Source organism: Saccoglossus kowalevskii, chromosome 2 (genome assembly GCF_978046115.1).
Source record: "Saccoglossus kowalevskii chromosome 2, keSacKowa6.1, whole genome shotgun sequence".
Classification (NCBI taxonomy): domain Eukaryota; kingdom Metazoa; phylum Hemichordata; class Enteropneusta; family Harrimaniidae; genus Saccoglossus; species Saccoglossus kowalevskii.
In genome coordinates, this window is record NC_140642.1 from 26234472 (window position 1) to 26253788 (window position 19317).

General features: G+C 36.5%; 3 protein-coding genes and 1 long non-coding RNA gene across 4 annotated transcripts; 2 read left to right on the top strand and 2 right to left on the bottom strand.

Moving 5' to 3' along the window:
• The first annotated feature begins 85 nt into the window (after window positions 1-85).
• LOC100373090 (arpin-like) lies at window positions 86-2749 on the top strand. Its single transcript, XM_002741718.4, has 5 exons — window positions 86-219; window positions 954-1029; window positions 1558-1690; window positions 1865-2071; window positions 2170-2749. The coding sequence occupies exons 1-5, from the start codon at window positions 128-130 to the stop codon at window positions 2334-2336; spliced, it is 675 nt and encodes a 224-aa protein (XP_002741764.1). The 5' UTR covers window positions 86-127; the 3' UTR covers window positions 2337-2749.
• On the bottom strand, window positions 2615-16178 carry LOC100373241 (V-type proton ATPase subunit D-like). Its single transcript, XM_085493686.1, has 8 exons — window positions 16110-16178; window positions 7773-8020; window positions 6792-6909; window positions 6227-6306; window positions 5484-5551; window positions 5309-5353; window positions 4233-4403; window positions 2615-3835 (listed from the first exon to the last, which is right to left on the bottom strand). Exons 2-8 carry the CDS (start codon window positions 7811-7813, stop codon window positions 3609-3611), a joined length of 750 nt encoding a protein of 249 aa, XP_085349812.1. The 5' UTR covers window positions 7814-8020; window positions 16110-16178; the 3' UTR covers window positions 2615-3608.
• LOC144343440 (uncharacterized) lies at window positions 9780-12585 on the top strand. Its single transcript, XR_013418952.2, has 2 exons — window positions 9780-9906; window positions 10651-12585. It is a non-coding gene; the product is annotated as an uncharacterized LOC144343440 (long non-coding RNA).
• On the bottom strand, window positions 13593-16221 carry LOC100373391 (tubulin alpha-1 chain-like). The gene is made up of 3 exons (XM_006825210.2): window positions 16110-16221; window positions 15521-15743; window positions 13593-14784 (listed from the first exon to the last, which is right to left on the bottom strand). Exons 1-3 carry the CDS (start codon window positions 16110-16112, stop codon window positions 13652-13654), a joined length of 1359 nt encoding a protein of 452 aa, XP_006825273.1. The 5' UTR covers window positions 16113-16221; the 3' UTR covers window positions 13593-13651.
• Between the last annotated feature and the right edge of the window lie 3096 nt (window positions 16222-19317).

Below are 19317 nucleotides of genomic sequence, written 5' to 3' on the forward strand. Positions count from 1 at the left end.
TTGTCCAATCAGCACGCCCGACACAAAAGTATAACTTGCTGGTCTGTACTTCCTGTAAAAGAAAAGGTTACTGGCTGCAGCCCATCCCACTTTCAGTGACGGGTACCAGTGTTATTGTTGTGGAGAAATGAGCCGTTTTTATGACGACAGGCCACTACAGCCAGTTCCAGTAATTAATCAAACATGGAGCGGACGTTGGACACAAGAAGACTGGCAAAGGTACAATGTAAAAAAGGAAACAGAGAATATTCGCTGATTTGATTTGCCCTGCGCAGTCCGAGTGTGCAACCCAACCCAGAAACAGTCGTTGTTCATAAGAGGTGTACCATTTGAAACCCTGGGAGGGCTTTACTTTTAAATACTTTATTTTACTATTAACTAATTAATTGTTACATGATAGTTTTTCAGTCAGTTTTAAATCTTGTTCTCTGATCTTTCAATCAATATATTATGCACAACATAGAACGAGCTTCACCAAATTTAGGATATCTGCACATACCCTACCAATTGAAAAACTTAGATATTAAGGGATACCTCCAGAGGAAAGAAAGTGCCAACTTTGTAACAATGGGACTATTGGCAATGAAATCCATGCACTTTTAGACTGTAACCATACTGGAATAACAAATGCTCGTACTGAATTTCTGAATGTAGTTAGCATTTATAATGAAAGTATCCTTAAACTATCAAAACAACAAATGTTTACTGAAATTTTAATTTCGAGAGATGGGTTCATTGCCAATAGTGCTAGCAAATTCATTGACAGCATATTTTACTATAAGTAATTTAACTTAGACTTTAGTTATTTATGTATTTTCTTTTGTTCGTGTGTGAACTTGTGTTTTATTATATTTAATGTCTTTTGACCACAGATAATGTAACAAAATATATTATTTAGTGTCAAATAAAATATACTATACTATACTATACTATACTATTAACTTTTTTTTTAGTGGGATTGGCATTCTGATTGAAGGTAATATTCGAGCTCGATCCAGACACATTATAACAGATTCGTCTAAAACCAAGGTAGGCAGTTACTTCGTAAACTACAGTTCAGTCTAATCCCCTGTATATATCAATGGAAATGACAAATAAATTTGCTAATCATCAATTTTACTCATTTGCATATATATAAGTAATATCATCAATTATGGCTTCTCATATAAAAAAAATAGTAATTAATGGTGACTGGAAAGTCAAAAAAGTTGGATGGAAAGTAGAAAATTTCAAGTTGAAAGTCAAAAAAAGTTGTTTGGAAATTCTTGAAATTATAATGAAAGTTGAAAAAAGTTGTTTGGAAATTCTTGAAATTATAATGAAAGTTGATAAAAGTTGGTTGGAAGTCAGCATATTTGCTTGCAAGGTCAGAAAGCAGTAAAAGTTGTTGTATTTGTTGTCAAGAATTTGTTGAATGTCATAGACATTAAGTTTACAAACTTATCAATATTATATGGTCTGCATATTGATATCACATGACTTTTTCATCCAATTATTGTTGCGCTCAGAATAATGAGATGATCTATTACGAACATAAACCAAAATTTTGTATCCTAGCACAGGTACTATGTGCTGCATATGAAAGTACATCACGCCCATAAAAGAAAATTTGACAGTGGTGGAAACGAAATAGAACCCAACTTCAGTGAAAAACATAAAGTTAGCACTGGTTATTTACAATCGTCATACAGTAAGTAACCATATTACCATATTCTTATTTCCAATATCTTGGTTTCTAGAATACTGGCAATAATAATACCTAGTGTAGCTATTACCTTCACCTACCTCTAATAATACAATCAAGTTGCTTAATGAATTTCTAGTTTATAGGTTTTTTTTTTTGCGTTTCTTTCTTTTTAAATAGAAGTTGAAGCCAAAGGACAGAGTGATAGACTGTCTCAACCAGAACTTAATTCACTTGTGACAAAACCCGAACTTATCAAGTTAACAGAACATCAGTGTCCCCCAGGCTGCGTTTCAGTTTGGATTGAGGAGAAATCATTAGAGAAAATAGAACTTGGAGATGGTGATCACATCAGAGTTAAAACATCAGGGGATGGTCCATTTATAGGTTAGTTTTCAGAGATTTAGAATTGCCAATCAATAGCTTTTTTTCACCATGTCTAATAATAATAACCCAGCACATGTGCATTGTCTTTGTAATTGCAGCATCATTTGCCAAGATTGACTTTGTTAACGTCAATGTTTGCAACTACGCTGGTGGAGAAGCTGCCGGTGGATCATGGACTGATAAAATCATGGCTGTCAAAGCAGAACAAGAGACCAAGGATGAAGAAGATGGAGCAGGAGCTGATGACAATGAATGGGACGACTAAAATGGACTCATCAATTGTACAGCATGGATATTCAGCGTAATTTAACTGCCATTCTCCTTCATGGACTGATCCAATGAGATGTACTGTAAATCTCAAACATTAGAAATCCTACTATCATGATGCTCACTCAATGGCCACCCAACAGCTTTCTGATTAGCTAATAATTTGGTGAATTTTTTATCAAGAATTTTATAATGCCATCTCGCCATAATATATATTACTGGTGAAAGAAAATTATTCTAGTGTATTAAAACACTCATATAAATACTCACACAATATTTGTCAATTAAAATTTTTATTTATACGAGTTCATCAACTTTAATTCCATACATTTAGATGGTCATTTTATACTACACTCTTTGTACCAGTAGAGTTTTATATGGAATTAAAAGTCTTGTTTTATTTCCAACATATTCAACATTGACATTCATTTCTTTAAACATGATTGTTTAAAATCAGGATGGTACAAAATTAAAAAAATTAAAATACAGTTCTGACATTGCACAATAAGAGTTCCAAAAAACTGTCAGTCCCTGTATCGCTGAATCAATGACATTGCACGACTAGCTGATACATGTCAAATGATGAAAATATTATTCTAAAGGCCTCCCTAACAATGACACTAAGAGTTTATTGAAATCTCCTTGTTGTCTATAAATCACTAAAATAAATAATCAGTGCTCCACCACAGTTAGATGATTCTAATCAAGATTTAATTTTAGGTGAGAATAGGTTAGAATATATAAAATATAAAGAGAGAACATCTGCTGATTGTAAACTACCATTACCAGAGAAAGATGAAACATCTCAACCAAAAGGTTAGAGATAACCCAAAGCCAATCAGTGTTTATTTACATCATATCTGGAGAGATCATCACGCAACGCAACGCAACGCAACGCAACATTACAAGACTGGGAATTTGCATAAGAATATGCACTCCAACAGTCACAACTCGTATTTGATGTGCCTGTGGTGATGGAATACAACATACATGCATGTACAAGATTTGTGATTTTGAGAACAAGGTAGTTTTCAATTGGAAAAAAGCCTTAACAAAAAAAATACATCAAGAAATTTACACACCATTGAGTTACATACACATCTGCAAACCATATCAAGTACGATTACTTTTAACCCTGACCTTTTTGTATCCTGGCAATATCGAGACCAGTTCTAAGTTTTTAACATGTATATTATCACATTCATTGGGTTTAATATATTTGATTCTGAATTCAACTGATGACAAAACAGGAATGACAATTTAATGAGGACTATTTGAAAAGCAGATCCTCGTCATCTGCATCTGTTAGAAGATTATTGACGAGTTCTTCTTCATTTTCTGCATCCCTTTTCCTTTCAAGTCTATCTTTTTCAGCTTGAGCTTTTATGACTTTCTTCTTTTCCTGGATCTTTTTCAATCGGTAGAATTCCTCTCTTTCCTTCTCATCCAACTCTGTGATGATGTATGAGATAGTGCTTTCAATGCGAGGTATAATCACTGCAGAAAAAAATGAAATAAAGAAAATTATTTTAAAATGTTGAATGTACATCACCAGCAATAGTAACATAGTATATGCACTGAATGATCAGTAACTAAAAACATGTTGCAAGGGCTGAGGTCAATCAACTTTGTGATAGTGTTCAACTTTCATATCGCCTCATCACGCATACACGTACGTGACAGAAATTCCTTAATGTGTAACTGCTAAATCTTCACAATATAGTTCCCCTTTCACAGACAAATGCATGCAAATTCAAACAAAGAACATTTGAATAAAATAATGACCATATGTAAGTATGATGATTTCATATAGTTGACCGTGTGTTTAATAGTTGCAAGGAATCCATGATCTGTGATGATTACATGACAGGCAATACAATCAGTGTCAACTTACCGTGCTCAATTGCATTTACACGTCTATTGGTGATTTTAATAACCTCGTCTAGTGTTACGAATGACGTTTGAAGAGACGCTAGTTCAACGAGTAACTCAATAGCTTTAGCGTAGTTTTTCTTTAGTTTGTCTATTTGTTGACCTCCTCGGGATAAACCTGTTAGTTCGTAACCTGTGGGTGGAAATGATGTGCTGTAAAAAATATATTTCACGACATGTGTGGTATAAACTTAAAGGGGCACCTTCCAGTTAAGCTTAATTTCACAACAAATTTACTTTCTGGATTAAAATAACAATGGATGACAAAAGATAGATTAACTTTGTAAACAACATAAACAATAGTGTCCCATGATTCTTTGGTGCAACCCATGGGATTGAGCGGTTCCCCTTTAAAGACTGGCATGGTAACTGTTCACATACAAGTTAACAGCAGCATCTTATCATTTATAACATTTTATTGAAGCAAAGCTGTTGTCGCATTATGTTCGTAATGAGTCCCATGCAATGTTTACAACGCCAGTAATATACATTGTTCTTTTTTTACACAGATTTCATATATGTGTGTGTTGTTTTCATGAAACATGTTGCTACATTTCTGTTAAAAACAATTGGTATACATCGTCACTGCTAACAAAGTTAGATTCACATTTACAACATTTTACATACTATTATGTATTTCATTATTATCATTATTAGTTTTTTTTAACCAAGTGGACTGAATCTTTGAAAAATGCAGGTTCATTCGGTGAAGGTCACAAAACATGCAACTTTGAATTTCAAAAAGTTACCAGTAATTACAGTAATACACTATTTCTATAAATTGGCCCTCTAGTGACGAAGCACTTGTGTGATGTCAAAATCATTGTGTAGTCTAAAATATAGTAGACTTGTATTCAAAAAAATATCGCCATTTTGAACAGATTCCTGTCACTTATTTACGTTTCGCAGTGCTTCATCATCAGAGGGTATGATTTGCAGAAAAAGTGTATAACGTATTACACAGACTTTTATTCTGTGAAAAGTAACATTTAATACCGGTACATAATATTCATTATAGTTGAAATAATTTTCACTTACTATCCGTTCCATCTGGACAACACTCAAAGATAGGAAGATTCACACCTGAGAAAAATATAAAAAATATACATGATTTAAATCAACACATTAAAGGCATCCAAATTATTCTGAATTCATTTCTGTCAAAGATTGTGAAAAAGAAAAAAATCTGTTTTTCCTGCTCTGTCTCACTTACCCGCTACGTTTTCTTTCCTTGATCTGACTTTGGTTGATGCCTTTGTTATATTCTGTAAGACTATATGACTAAGGCAAAAAAAAAAACCATAGTCAAAAAAACAATTGCAAACTCAATGTTGTAGATGTGATAGATCTTGATTGTTTATCAATGATGATTATAGTAGTAGGTAAACCTGTACATAGATGCTGCATTTACACAACAGTATTTTATCAGGGCACTACAGCTCAAGCCAGCAAAAATAACCATGTATACACATGTTTGGCTCAAATAAATCTTAGGGGTTGAGCTGATAGGATTGTGCCTGATATGGCTCTTACCAAGTAAACACGTCAGGCCTAACAATTGAGGCCGAAACAGTTAATGAATAAATGGTAGGACCCATGATTGCAAAAATACGAGCCATTCGATAGCGACTTTGGACAATAATAATTCGCTGCCTCCTCGCTTGTCTTCTTTGAGCGTACCTGTTTCTCAAGGAGAGTATATTCGGCATTGACCATCTCTGTCGCTCTGACAGACATCGTGTCATGTAAAGAAACAACAATACAAGCACAACACCAAAATCGTTTTCAGCCATGTTGATTTCTTACATGTCCTAAGTATAAGTAATTGAGAGCGTTGTTCTACACGGCTCTGAGCGAAATGGATGAATATTCCTTTTTGAAGATTGCAATGTATTACAGATTATAAAGTCTTTATATAAATCATATTTATGATTAGTGTTGAAACTTTCCACTTACTTAAAATCACCGCACGCAAACTTGGCCTCGGCAAGAGAGAATGCTGCATCTTTCATAACCTCACCCATCAAAACTTTAGTCTATTAAAAAAAAAAATCAATGTTCCATAAAATACTGATCAAAGATTCATTGAGGTGTATACAAAATGGAGATTACCAGTGACTCAAACCCAGGAAAAATGTAACCAGATAAGCACCATGGAAACGAGCATTTTCATTTTCCCTATATCATTATCCTCTAACATAGCAGCCACGTTGCGTGACGTTGGTCAAATGCTGGACTTTGGAGATGCTTAGTTTTTTATTGGGAGATATTACCATGATGTTGTCATATGTTCACTGAACAATTTCAGAAACTTCCAGCAGAATTTTCACTCCCATCCCTCTTTAATTATTTTCTGTCCATCCACAATAACTATCCATTGAAAGAAATCAATGCTGTGTTATTGACAATTTGTCATGCAATGACGTATATTTACACATGCCCATATAGCATGGTACGAAAGAATTGGTAAGTGTATTACAGCGTTTCACCCTTTTCCAATAGTGACAGTGCAAATACATACCTCAATAATTTTGCCAAGTATTTGTCTGAATCTCAAACTCAATGCATCAGCTTTTTTCTTCAGTAGACTGTGGCCCTTTTGTGCTCCCTTCAGACGGGCCTTCATAATAGTAAGGGCCCTGCAAAAATAAATAATGACTGACAATGAATACACACATGAAATGAAAACATTCTTGTATTATAAGCTTCACAAATGTCACTCACATGTCTGAATACTGTATAGAATTAGAAAAGTTCAATTAGACAGAAAAGATTAAAATTATCTATTAAACGTGATTTTATTCAACAAGCAATACCCATTTCTGGAAATGTGTATATATTGTGATCTCACCCTAATCTAATTGCATACCCTTATCAACTATCTGCCCTTGATAATATATCATTTGTGGCATCCTCAGTCTCAAAATAAATACAAACAACAGTTCAGTTCACACCTTTATAAAACCATTTAGTTTACAAAGGTAACATGTAGATCATTGACCATAGGGGTTGACTGCATATACACAATATATTTGTGAAATTAACTACAGAAAATCAAAAAAAATTATACTATACATGATTATAGCCATACCGATATTTTATAATTATAAATTCTCTAAATATATTTGATACTGTAACAGCGACAGACTTATAAATAGAATCACGGTACCATCATTACCTAACTTAAAGCTTTGCCATATTTGATTCGTAGAGTCAACGTACGGATCAATTTTTCTACAATTTACAATAAAATATGTAAATCAAGATATTGATAACAGATGTAAGCTGTTAGGTCTCAGTGTGGTCAGTGTGTTTTATAGCGAGAATCGATGTGCATCGGTCGGATGGCTTTGACCACGGGACCAATGACACTGAGTAGAGAGAGACGATGACATTTCGACGAATCTTTCGGATGCATGTCACTCTGAAAGGGTTCTCTAGGACTATGATAATAAACAATACACTTACATATATTATATGGATTAGATAAAATCATACTTACATCCGAGAGGGGAAAATCGCTAATCGCTCTTTATCCGACATTTTTGGTTCTGTTTGATACTCGATTCACAGTCACGTTTCTGCGCATGCTCAGTTACGTTCAGGTCAGGTGACAAAACTGGTCAAAGCGTTTGCTCATTTCAGGTGATGGAGGGCGTGCTTGCTGGTCTCCGTCGGCCCGCTTTAAGGGTTGATTCCTCCGTCACTTTTTTTACACTCAGTTTTTCATCAAGTTCTAATTGCCTATAACTAATAAATATAAAGATTAGTACTAAAGCACATGACGTTCCCTGGGTGAATTAAAATGGCTATAGAATAGAATGGAATACTTTATTATCACTGTAAAGGAAGTTTGACATTCCTTTTTTTGCATATACATGATAATGATTTGGTTAGAAAACAACTTAAATGTAAACAGAAAATGTCAAAAAATAGATTATGAAATAATACAGTTACCATGAATTTTATAAGGAATTAATATCATTTTTCATAAGAAGCATAGACGTAGGTGTTATGTTTTGATAATAATTCAAACACAGCTATGCTATATATAGTCGACAATATTAGACAATCGTTGTCCTAAGTATAAAATAGCTGGGCTTTTCGGGAAAAGGTCTTTTCCCAGTAGCATATGTGAAGATTATACGTATAATTGATTCTCGTTGTCATTGGCAACCATACACCAACAATGAACATATCCGTTATCAAGTGGAACTTAAAGGGGAACCGCTCAATCCCATGGATTGCACCAAAGAATCATGGGACACTATTGTTTTTGTTGTTTACAAAGTTAATCTATCTTTTGTTATCCATTGTAATTTTAATTCAGAAAGTAAATTTGTTGTGAGATTAGGCTTAACTGGAAGTGCCCATTTAATGAAAACCATTTTTCTGCATAGGGTGTCATAGATCAGCAAAACTATATTTAAGTCCCACTGTTGAACAAATGTAAATTTATAGCATGGAATGCAATACACAACCTTGTAATGAATCTGAATTTATTACTGTTGACAACGTTTCCTTTGGAAATAAAAATATTACAATGTGATAAAAGTACAATCATAACATCTAGGTCGATTACACGAAAAAAAAATCGTGATTCTCATAACCTCCTTGTCCAGTATGGGCCAATAGTAGAGCCACGACTCCAAGGTGTAAATGGTCTTTGTTGAAAAGTGGAACAGCCTCATTGCTATAGCATTTACGTAGTAAACATCATGATCTTGTTCTAACGCCCAATGAATCATGGATACTACGTAAATGTTAGTATTGTACGATCTTCATTATCACCAGAAACCCTTTTTGTAGATGGTTTGGAGCGGTTGGGTTCAAGTCAGATAAAACCCTTGTTCGAGAACTTGTGTAGCATATAAAGTTCGATCCGAGACTATAAGATGTCGAGGACGTAGGTCGTGGGGAGGACTTCATATACCGGAAGAGTTAAAGGTAATGTGACGACGTAAAACATCCCAGTGTATCTACGCTGTAAATCGGGGATGAAAGAGAGAATACACGGTTCAAAGTGTCGAGATAATAAACACAAAATGTGTTGTATGCAAAATATTCCTGAAATGTTGCAATCCAAAAAACTCTGACAACTTGAAAAAGTGTCGCGGTTTTCATCATATACGGGCGTAATTATGCGGACAATAAAACTTGCGGTGTTTTTAATGCAGGTACTTATAAGGTTTTAAGCTTATAAACATTGTTTAACAATACTGTTGGAATATACATCATTTGTGAAATACTTTGTGTAAAATATGTATAATTGTATATGCTCAGTCGGACCATGGTCGGACAAATAATGCTTTAGTTTCAATTCGCGTCAATCAAACGTGCAAAGGAGGTGAAATTAAACACCCTATGTTCAAGATCGGTCGTCCTTTTTCAGGTACCTGGCAATGGTCTCACTGGAATAATTTTCTCTCTTCTCATTATTATTATTTCTGCGCTCGATGACACCAGAATTCTCCGAAACAGTGACGCCGATATAAACCCGCGCATTGAATGCTGGGTATTTACACGCCAAGACGATTGCTGGTCATTTTTGTGGGATGACAGAATTCGATTATATCGCGTACCATCGAACCAGGGACGCTGTAGAAATGGAGGCGGAAGTACTCACTGGCCCAGCGGTAAGTGACATGTAAGACCAATTTGAAAGCGTGATTGATGAACTCATTTTTCTCCTCAGAGTCCTCTGTAGTTAGAACACCGAAAGTACCTCGGCTACAGTTAGATACGAGTTATTCATTATCATCATGGCGGATTGCCATGGCTACTCGTTTATTCGTTTTGAAAAGATAAGACATCGGCAGTGGAAGTAAAACTTAGTAACTGCTCTTATTTTCAGGGCTTCATTTCTCATTCACATGGATACATATATGTAAAGTGATAAATTTAACAGTATGGTTGGGTTTGTTGTCATCGGTGATGCTGATTTAATGTACGAGAGATACTCTCTCTGAAATTGTTAGGAATCGATTTCAGTCTTTGAGTATTATATGTTGAACAACACAATATAAGTTTCCGAGAGGAGCTCATAGACACAATATTTAGCTTCTGTAATAATTAGCATATCTGCATTGCTGCAGTGTTGACACTTGACCCAACACTCAGTAAGGACCCAACACACGGCACGTAAACTAATTCTATACACGTCACTTTGAGCTGTATGACACAGTACTGGTAATACACAGCAGTCAAATACTTTTATAGGCGTTCTGAATAGATAAACCGCCCAATGTATTTGAAACAATTCGCAACTAATGCCTTCTTTTCTTAGTAGACGCAAGATTACCTTTTGCTTCAAGTTGTGACCAAGTGTAAACCCAAGATAATTGTAATGTTTCACATTTTTTCACTTCTTTTTCATTTAGATGCGTTTTTAATAATGTATAAGAAAAACTGAAATATTTGTACTGATTTGGCGTTATGAAGAAATTGGCTGATCAGCACAGTCCGTCTGCCCAAACTGCCACCGTTGGTTTTCTCCACTTCGCTGCTTTTCAGTACACGCACACGGAGGCAGCCAAGGTAACACTATTCCACCATTTTGAAAATGTACCACCTCTATCACTGTTACTCGCGATTTACGTTACTAAGTTCATTAATAAATAATCTGAACAGAAAATAACAGCGTACACCCTTCATGAGTACGTAACACAGGATACATTCGAATACATAGAGCGTACGCACTCAACATTTCTGTACAACGGCTCGTAGTGTAAACATTATGCAGAGAGTGTAAACGATCTAGACTGAGTCGGTACGATACTTGGCTGCCTGAACGATCGGCACGAATATGAAATTACGTTCGCCCGGATATATTGACTCGCATGACATGATGATGGAGGGAAGTGCAGCTAGCTTGTCGGGAAAGATGGGGGTCGGATGGCGAAGTAAGAACACTTATCAGTAAATGGAGCCTGGAGAAAATGACATTTTGTTTCACCATAGATATTTTAAGGTCTATGGTTTCACGCTGACAGCTCAACAAGAAGAAAAAACGTGTGCATGTGGGCGCAATTTCGACACGAGCCAAAAAGTCAAAAGTACGCCTGATGTGAGCACCGATTAACGAACCGCAACGGATACAATTACTCTGCAAACAAGAATTATACAGTGTCTCATATACTAGTATACAAGTGGTCCGCTACATGGAAATACGTCCGTTACTTGAAAATTGCTCCGCTACAATTATTCAATTTTCAAAAAAAAAAAACAGAAAAGAGCTACATGTGCATTTGTGTCAGTTATTTGTTATGATGCATTTTCAACACTACATAGAGGTATTGTGTAAAACCCGTGTGTATATTAAAAACTTGCTACACGTACAATGAAGAGTTGAAATTTAAATCCAGAGCAATGGCTTGACGTAAACACGGAGCTCTTTAACTTAAAGCGAGAGGGTCGTTACCTGCGCACGCGCGAGAATCGAGTTCCAAGCGACGATAACAACAAACGCTTAACACGCTAAAAACGCAAAGGCTCGTGGGTAGACGCTTGTTTGTAAACAATGGCACGCTATGGCCATCTGACGCATGCGCAGGTGACGACTCCCCCGCTTTAACGTTGAGAAGAAATACCTACACGTGATAATTTAGACACGTTTTGCAGTATATATTTTTCAGTGTTATTTTAATTAACACTATTGTTTAGGAGTTAAATAAAATTAAAATGGTATAGATATACACATGTTTTGCAGTTATAAGTTTATGTATTATCATCACCACCGGGGTAGGGATACATGTTTTCTGGTGGTTTTGAACGTCAGTATCACGGCTACCAACAGCACATTCACCCGGTTTGTTTCTACTATACGATAGTGCAACTTAAAGGGCGGCAGTCGTCGCGCCACGCATGCGCGAGATATATGGGTCTCATATAAACAAAGATGGCGACTTTGACTGTTGCGCAAATCAACGAGTACAAACTGAGACGTTACGAAGCTTTAATTAGGTATTATTTAGGTGGTCGGAAGGTATCGAATGAGTCACCGGCGGTAATTAGTGCAAGTCGCGCCAAGGAAAAACCTCATACTTGTGATTTCCATTAGTAGGGCGCATTGAATTGTGGGAAAATCACCGTTTATCAACAAAAATGTCGCACATGCGCAGCGCGACGACTGCCGCGCTTCTAATATATTTAGTGCTCAAGCGCCAATCTGATCTATGCGTATAACCGGTTTGGCAATCGAAATTCTGTCAGTTTTTAATTTTGTGCATTCTTGAGTATTACAAATTATTATATTTCGTATAGAAATTGTTTATTCCGAATAGTATTAAATGTAAAATAATGTAACGTGACTGAAATCTGCCTTATCATTGGTTAAAAGTTTGCTACGACTTGTTAGAACTGGACGAGTTAGCTGGGATAGGACATTAGCGCCATTGGTGGGGCTGTTTAACCAAACTCCCAAATCCGTACCTCACCATAGACCATTTGAAGGTGAAAAGTTTATTGCATTCTAGATCAAATTATGATTGAGTGTACCGCATTATAGACCGAACCTCGACCACGATTTGTGCATGGTCTTCATGGTAGAGATTTTAAGTACGGTTTTTCGCTTTCTTTTTATTTTAGAAATCATGCGTGTGCGATATATTAACCCTATGCCGAGAGAGAAAAAAAAAAAAAAAAGACACTCCGAATTGCAGCACGTTCCTATAACGTTGCTAATTGCAATTTTAGAAAACATTTTTCTATGCAAAATATTGGGTTCTATCGCCTCAGCTTCGACAATCACATAGATTTTTTTTCAGTCTTAGTAAATTGTTCAATGCTTGCTTAAATTGTGGATGCCATTATGCGCAGTGAATTGTTGGTAACAGTTGTCAGTGCTAAATGTACAACCACGATTCGACTGTTAGCCGTACTTTTTAGAAGTAAAACCCGGATTTTTTAAATAATTCAAAACAAAAAGTACTCCATCATTAACATGCGATTTTTTCAGCCCATGTCACGAGGCTAGATTTTGCAAAATTTCTCTGCCATAGGAATCTATGACAAAATTGTTATAATAGTGTAAAAATGGCGACTTTCCACTAAAATACAGCTATCATTTTGTCGAAAAAAAGGCTCACCAGCCTTTTTTTTTAGGTCAATATCCGTGCATTGCCTTGGAGTACAGTTTATTGCAAAATTATTAAATTCTGGGTATTTTAATTTATGAGTAGGCTTCTACCTTAATCTTATTTATTGTGCTATCGCATATAATAATGATTCCTGCCACGTTGCCAGTACCGTACAAGCGTAGTGTGGGTAACGACGGTTTGTTGTCGTGCACTACACAAGTTTTTATTTTAAATAAAAAAAACACTTTATATATCAATGTATTTATTTACAATTATTTGTTGGCAATTTTAAATTTGTACAATTTTAATATTCTTCGCCTTCTTCCTCGCCTTCTTCATTGTCGACAGAATCCACGCCAACTTCTTCGTAGTCTTTTTCCAATGCAGCCAAGTCTTCGCGTGCTTCCGAGAACTCCCCTTCCTCCATACCCTCACCGACATACCAGTGGACAAAAGCGCGTTTGGCGTACATTAAATCGAACTTGTGGTCAAGACGGGCCCATGCCTCCGCGATGGCCGTGGTGTTGCTTAACATGCAGACAGCTCGCTGTACTTTGGCCAAGTCGCCACCTGGAACGACCGTTGGTGGTTGGTAGTTGATACCCACTTTAAAACCAGTTGGACACCAATCGACGAACTGTATTGTGCGTTTGGTTTTGATAACCGCAATAGCAGCGTTGACATCTTTTGGAACAACATCGCCACGATACAACATGCAGCATGCCATATACTTTCCGTGGCGAGGATCACATTTAACCATCTGATTGGAAGGCTCGAAACAGGAATTGGTCACTTCGGACACCGAGAGTTGCTCATGGTAGGCCTTTTCAGCAGAGATCACTGGAGCATAGGTAGCCAATGGGAAATGAATACGAGGATACGGAACTAGATTGGTCTGAAATTCCGTCAAGTCTACGTTGAGGGCACCATCGAATCTAAGAGAAGCCGTAATGGAAGAGACGATTTGGCCAATAAGGCGATTCAAATTTGTGTACGATGGACGTTCAATGTCAAGATTGCGACGACAAATATCGTAGATTGCTTCGTTGTCAACCATAAAGGCGCAGTCAGAGTGCTCCAGTGTCGTGTGGGTAGTTAGAATAGAGTTGTAAGGCTCTACGACAGCAGTAGCGATCTGTGGAGCAGGGTAGATGGCAAACTCTAATTTCGATTTCTTGCCATAATCCACGGACAGACGTTCCATCAACAGCGATGTGAAACCGGAACCAGTGCCACCACCGAAGCTGTGGAAGATGAGAAATCCCTGTAGACCGGTACATTGATCGGCAAGTTTACGGACTCTGTCTAGGACCAACTCAATCAGTTCTTTACCAATTGTGTAGTGACCACGTGCGTAGTTGTTAGCGGCATCTTCTTTACCGGTGATGAGCTGTTCGGGGTGGAATAGTTGGCGGTAGGTACCAGTGCGTACCTCGTCTGCAAGTTGAATGGAAAATATGTTAAGTGAATAACGATATTACAAATGCAATGTTACAAGCAACATCATATACGTACAAACTTTCAGATAATGGCGATATAAATATTGACACGCATTAGTGCCCCCCCCCTCGTGGGAAGGGGGCTTCTTTGTATACAATAGGTTCACTGGGAACGTCTGTAAAGCATAACGTATACGAAAATGACTAACATTTGTGGACATGGGTTTTGAAATGCACTGAACGCTAAACAAGTAAATTGCCATTTTCACACATTTGATTTATGATGGACAAGAATAAAAAAAAAAAAAAAATATGGGGGTAACCGTACTCTGTTCTGAGAAAAATACAATCAATACAAACGCCGTGAAATTCATTTTACGCATCTGCTTAAGGGCATTTTACCATAGTTTTCTAAGGTAGGGATACATCCCGCTATCACTATGCTCCGACATAGCGACAAAAAGATTTGTAGTGTCTTACATTGTACTTTTTGATGTCTAGAAGCATTTAAAAAAAATACAATTATATTTGTGGCGTTTTAACGGGGATGCGTTTTCATAGTGGTCTAAGGAATCTGCTGCTGCTAACAAGACGATTACTTGTAGACGATTTTTACACTGATAAAACATGCGCACATGTAAAAAAAATAAACAAAGGAGTAGCATTTGTTTGCATATGGCCAAAATAAGGCATACGACTAAACTGTTGATGGCATCTAAGTTTTTAATTCTCACCTACTACGCTTGGTTCCAAGTCCACAAAGATGGCACGTGGCACGTGCTTGCCACCCCCAGTCTCGCTGAAAAATGTGTTGAAGGAATCATCACCACCTCCAACAGTTTTATCACTTGGCATCTGCCCATCTGGTTGAATACCATGTTCTAAGCAGTACAGCTCCCAGCATGCATTCCCCATCTGCACACCCGCCTGGCCAAGATGCATTGATATACATTCACGCTAGAAACACAACACAGATAAACATTTGTCCCGAGTATTTAGCCAAAAAAGGCACAACTAACGTGAACAAGATTGTTGAGAGCTCCGGTTAGAGAATTTTCCGGCAGGTACCATAATGTGTAGCCTCGCTAGAAACGTACAGAATTCACATAATTGTCAACTCGAAAATTAAGCAATTGTCAGTACGATTTAATGAAACTTAGGTTCAAGCCACCCATCCCATAGTCTCGGCGATGTGGAAACGAGACTTTCCATTTCGAAATAATGGTGTAATGGGTGTATACAACCACAGACTCACAGATGCAGGACATTTGCATCAACGATTCCAATAAATTTGCAAGTACCCCGAAAGGCAACCAAACTTACCATTTTCAAGCTGAATCCAAAACGCGACTACAACTCCACAACGTAACGTACAATAGACACCGTGGAAATAAAGAAAATGTGATCATGTGTTCGTTTTATATATATTCATTGTACGTACCACCTGGTAATAGTATGCGTTACAACGACAATTGGACCATTCCATTTTGATGGATGACACTTAATATTTGGACCAGTCCATTTTGAGCAAATACGCATTTGAACGTATTATCATAAACGCTTTGTATTGGCTTACCATTTTGAGTCCCATCGAATTTCAAAGGATCCTACTTTATTTGTTTTCGAAAGCGCGTTTTGCAATGTACGACCAGAATGTCAAATTTACATGAAAGTCATGTGACAGACAATTCATAAAGGTGCAAAAACTGGCCCGAATCTTTGAGAAATTTGATCGCCAACACAAATACTCGCCCTCATCCCCTAATAACTAATTTGCATATTTCTCGGGATGTCCCATCGAAGAGTCACTAAGTTTGGCTTACTGTTAAAACAAAAAAACAAAACTGTATGTTTTCAGAATGCACGAATCATATCCACAAATAGGGGATATTTACTAAACATTGACCAGCTAATACACCGGGTTTCGTGAAGAGGGGGAATCTGTTTTATAGACATTTATAAATGTTTATGAAAACGCTTCATTCAAATCCAAAGATGCTTTCATTGGCCGTAGACATTATTTAGTGGCGCCCATTGCCCACGAGTCTTTGCGGGATCCCTTCAATCTTTGCCTGAATTACTGACATAAACGCAAAAGTTAGATCCTATCAAATTTGTTTGAAGCGGTTGAAATTACATCGATTTGTTCGCCGAAATAAACATGCAATTACAAGTAGTACCTTTATCGTTCGGCACGTTAAATTGCGAAAGCAAGCCAGTGTCAAAAGAAAGGTTAAAAAACCCAACTGTAACAACAGCTAGGTGCGTTATGTTCTAAGGCTGGCAGGCGCGGAACATGTAAATTTGAATTCCTTCACGCCAGAAATATTATTGAGGTAATCACCATAATACTAGACTCTTGAGTGATAACAATATTTTAGTCTTTCCAACAAAACACGTAATCACATTGTTGCTTCACCACAGTTTTAGTGTATAACGCACAGTATTTCACTCCAGTAACGTTACCTTCGCACAACGTAGTCCCTGATAAGATTGCTTGTATTTACGTTTCTACAGAAGTCATACATTCGTAGTCGGGAGTCACTTTCGGTGGTACGTTTTCAGGTAAATCAACTGACCTGAAAAGGCCGCGTGTAAGCGGTGAATGACCACAAAGATAAAGTCTGTATGTGGCAGAAGTATACTATGCACCACATGTTCGTTATAATCCGAGGATAAATGTGCAAAACATGCGCACAGCAAACGTTCTTCGTTTAGGATGGTGTGATGATTTCATTAACTGCGCACTGTGTTGATTTATATAGTTTTTTACATTTGTTTCGCACTTGCGTACTTAAGAGCTGATCTTACAAGCGAAATGCGAACCCTAACCCTAACAATCCAGCCCCAATGTAATTCAATATGCCCTCTAAATAACTATAAGTGACCTAATGAGGGCTTTCAATTATAAGTTATCATACAATTGAGCCCATTCTAATTTCTTCCAACACTCACCACTGCCAGTCACAGCAGCTACTAAATCAGTGTGTAAGGCAGTACGACAGCCAATATGACTTTATATGAGAAGAGAAATGTGTAAAATTGGCTACTGTAAAATACTTTATTTTCACTTGGGATTTTTTTTTCGCTATTTTCGCCGAGAGTATGATTCAATCACTGTGAAAATAAAACCCAGCAAATATACCTTTTTTCTATATCTTTCATTCAACTTGTCAAAAATCAGTGAAAATAAATTCCATACAAAACACACAAAATGTCTATTCAGTGAAAATTAATTTCAGCTAAATAAAGTATTTTACAGTATATCTATACGACTATAACTATGCTATACTACTGCAGTACGACTATATCCAAGGCCTGTGATGATTTAAATATGTTTTCAACATCCGCAAATAAAGCCATCTTACTACTGCTAAGTACTAGTGACAAATCATTACAATCATGTAATAATATATAGAAATCAAAGAAATGTAGGAAAGAACTCCCGTGTGATAAAGGTACATATGCTTCCAATAGAGCAAATACAGCATTTTAAAATAAAACTGTAAGTACAGGTTGAATTAAAATGTCAACAATCTTAAAATACAAGTCTGCTTTAAAACATTGCATATTTTCTAAGTATCTTTTGATTGCAATCAGTTTCTTTTTGTCTTTTGTAGCTACATTTTCTGTGGTAATATTAAAAGAGCATTTACATGACATTACCAATCCCAAGTATTCATACGAACTAACAGTACTAAGTTGCTTGTTCTCGAAGTACCACTTTTCATATTTACTGAGATATCCCCCATTTCTGTATACTACAATTTCAGTTTTATTTAAGTTGATATTTAGTCTAGATCCAACTTGTTTGTAAACTCATACAATATACTTATTAGTCTTTTCAAGCCCAAACCAGAATTTGAAAATAAAGCAATGTCGTCAGCATACAATAATGAAAACAACTCTAACATGTCGTTCGGGATCAATTGTATTCCTCTATACCCAGAGTCATTCAACATGCTTTGTAGCTCATTAATGTAAAATGAGAATAAAATAGGGCTGATCATGCACCCTTGTCGAACCCCATTCTTCAATTCAAAGAATCTCGAAGTGACCCTTCCTTCACGAACACATGATTTGACAACTTTATAAATACTTAAAATTACATACATTTTTCCGTTGATACCAGTATTGGCCAGTCTAAAGAATAAAAACTCCCTGTTAACCGATTCGAATGCCTTCTGGAAATCTATATAGAGGCAATACAATTTCCCCCTTTCTTGGCTAACTGTTTCTGAACTATGGCATATAAGGTAAATATTTGATCAATAGTTGAATAGTATTAAAAATTAAGTTAAAAAGGGCATTCAAAAATGTTATCGACACATCACATGAAAATTTTAAAAAATCAGCGATTAAAAGGTCAGGACCTGCAGATTTGCCATTTCTAAGTTCATGTATTTACTGAATAATTTCTTCATTCGTTATTGGCACATTCAATGTCGTGTCAGTTTCACCAAATTCTGAAGAATGCGGATCAAAATTATACAGAAAGTTTTTAACTTCAGTAAGATGTTCTCGATCTATG

Bases quoted from the DNA above. Each gene is read 5' to 3' on its own strand.
- LOC100373090 (XM_002741718.4), top strand. From the start codon at position 128: ATGAGCCGTTTTTATGACGACAGGCCACTACAGCCAGTTCCAGTAATT. The intron at 220-953 runs GTACAATGTAAA...CTTTTTTTTTAG, and splicing joins ACACAAGAAGACTGGCAAAG to TGGGATTGGCATTCTGATTG. The intron at 1,691-1,864 runs GTAAGTAACCAT...CTTTTTAAATAG, and splicing joins TTATTTACAATCGTCATACA to AAGTTGAAGCCAAAGGACAG.
- LOC100373241 (XM_085493686.1), bottom strand. From the start codon at position 7,813: ATGTCGGATAAAGAGCGATTAGCGATTTTCCCCTCTCGGAT. The intron at 5,552-6,226 runs GTAAGTGGAAAG...TTTTTGCCTTAG, and splicing joins TTTGCGTGCGGTGATTTTAA to TCATATAGTCTTACAGAATA. The intron at 3,836-4,232 runs GTAAGTTGACAC...TTTTTTCTGCAG, and splicing joins TGTAAATGCAATTGAGCACG to TGATTATACCTCGCATTGAA.
- LOC100373391 (XM_006825210.2), bottom strand. The intron at 14,785-15,520 runs GTGAGAATTAAA...TTCAACTTGCAG, and splicing joins CTTGGAACCAAGCGTAGTAG to ACGAGGTACGCACTGGTACC.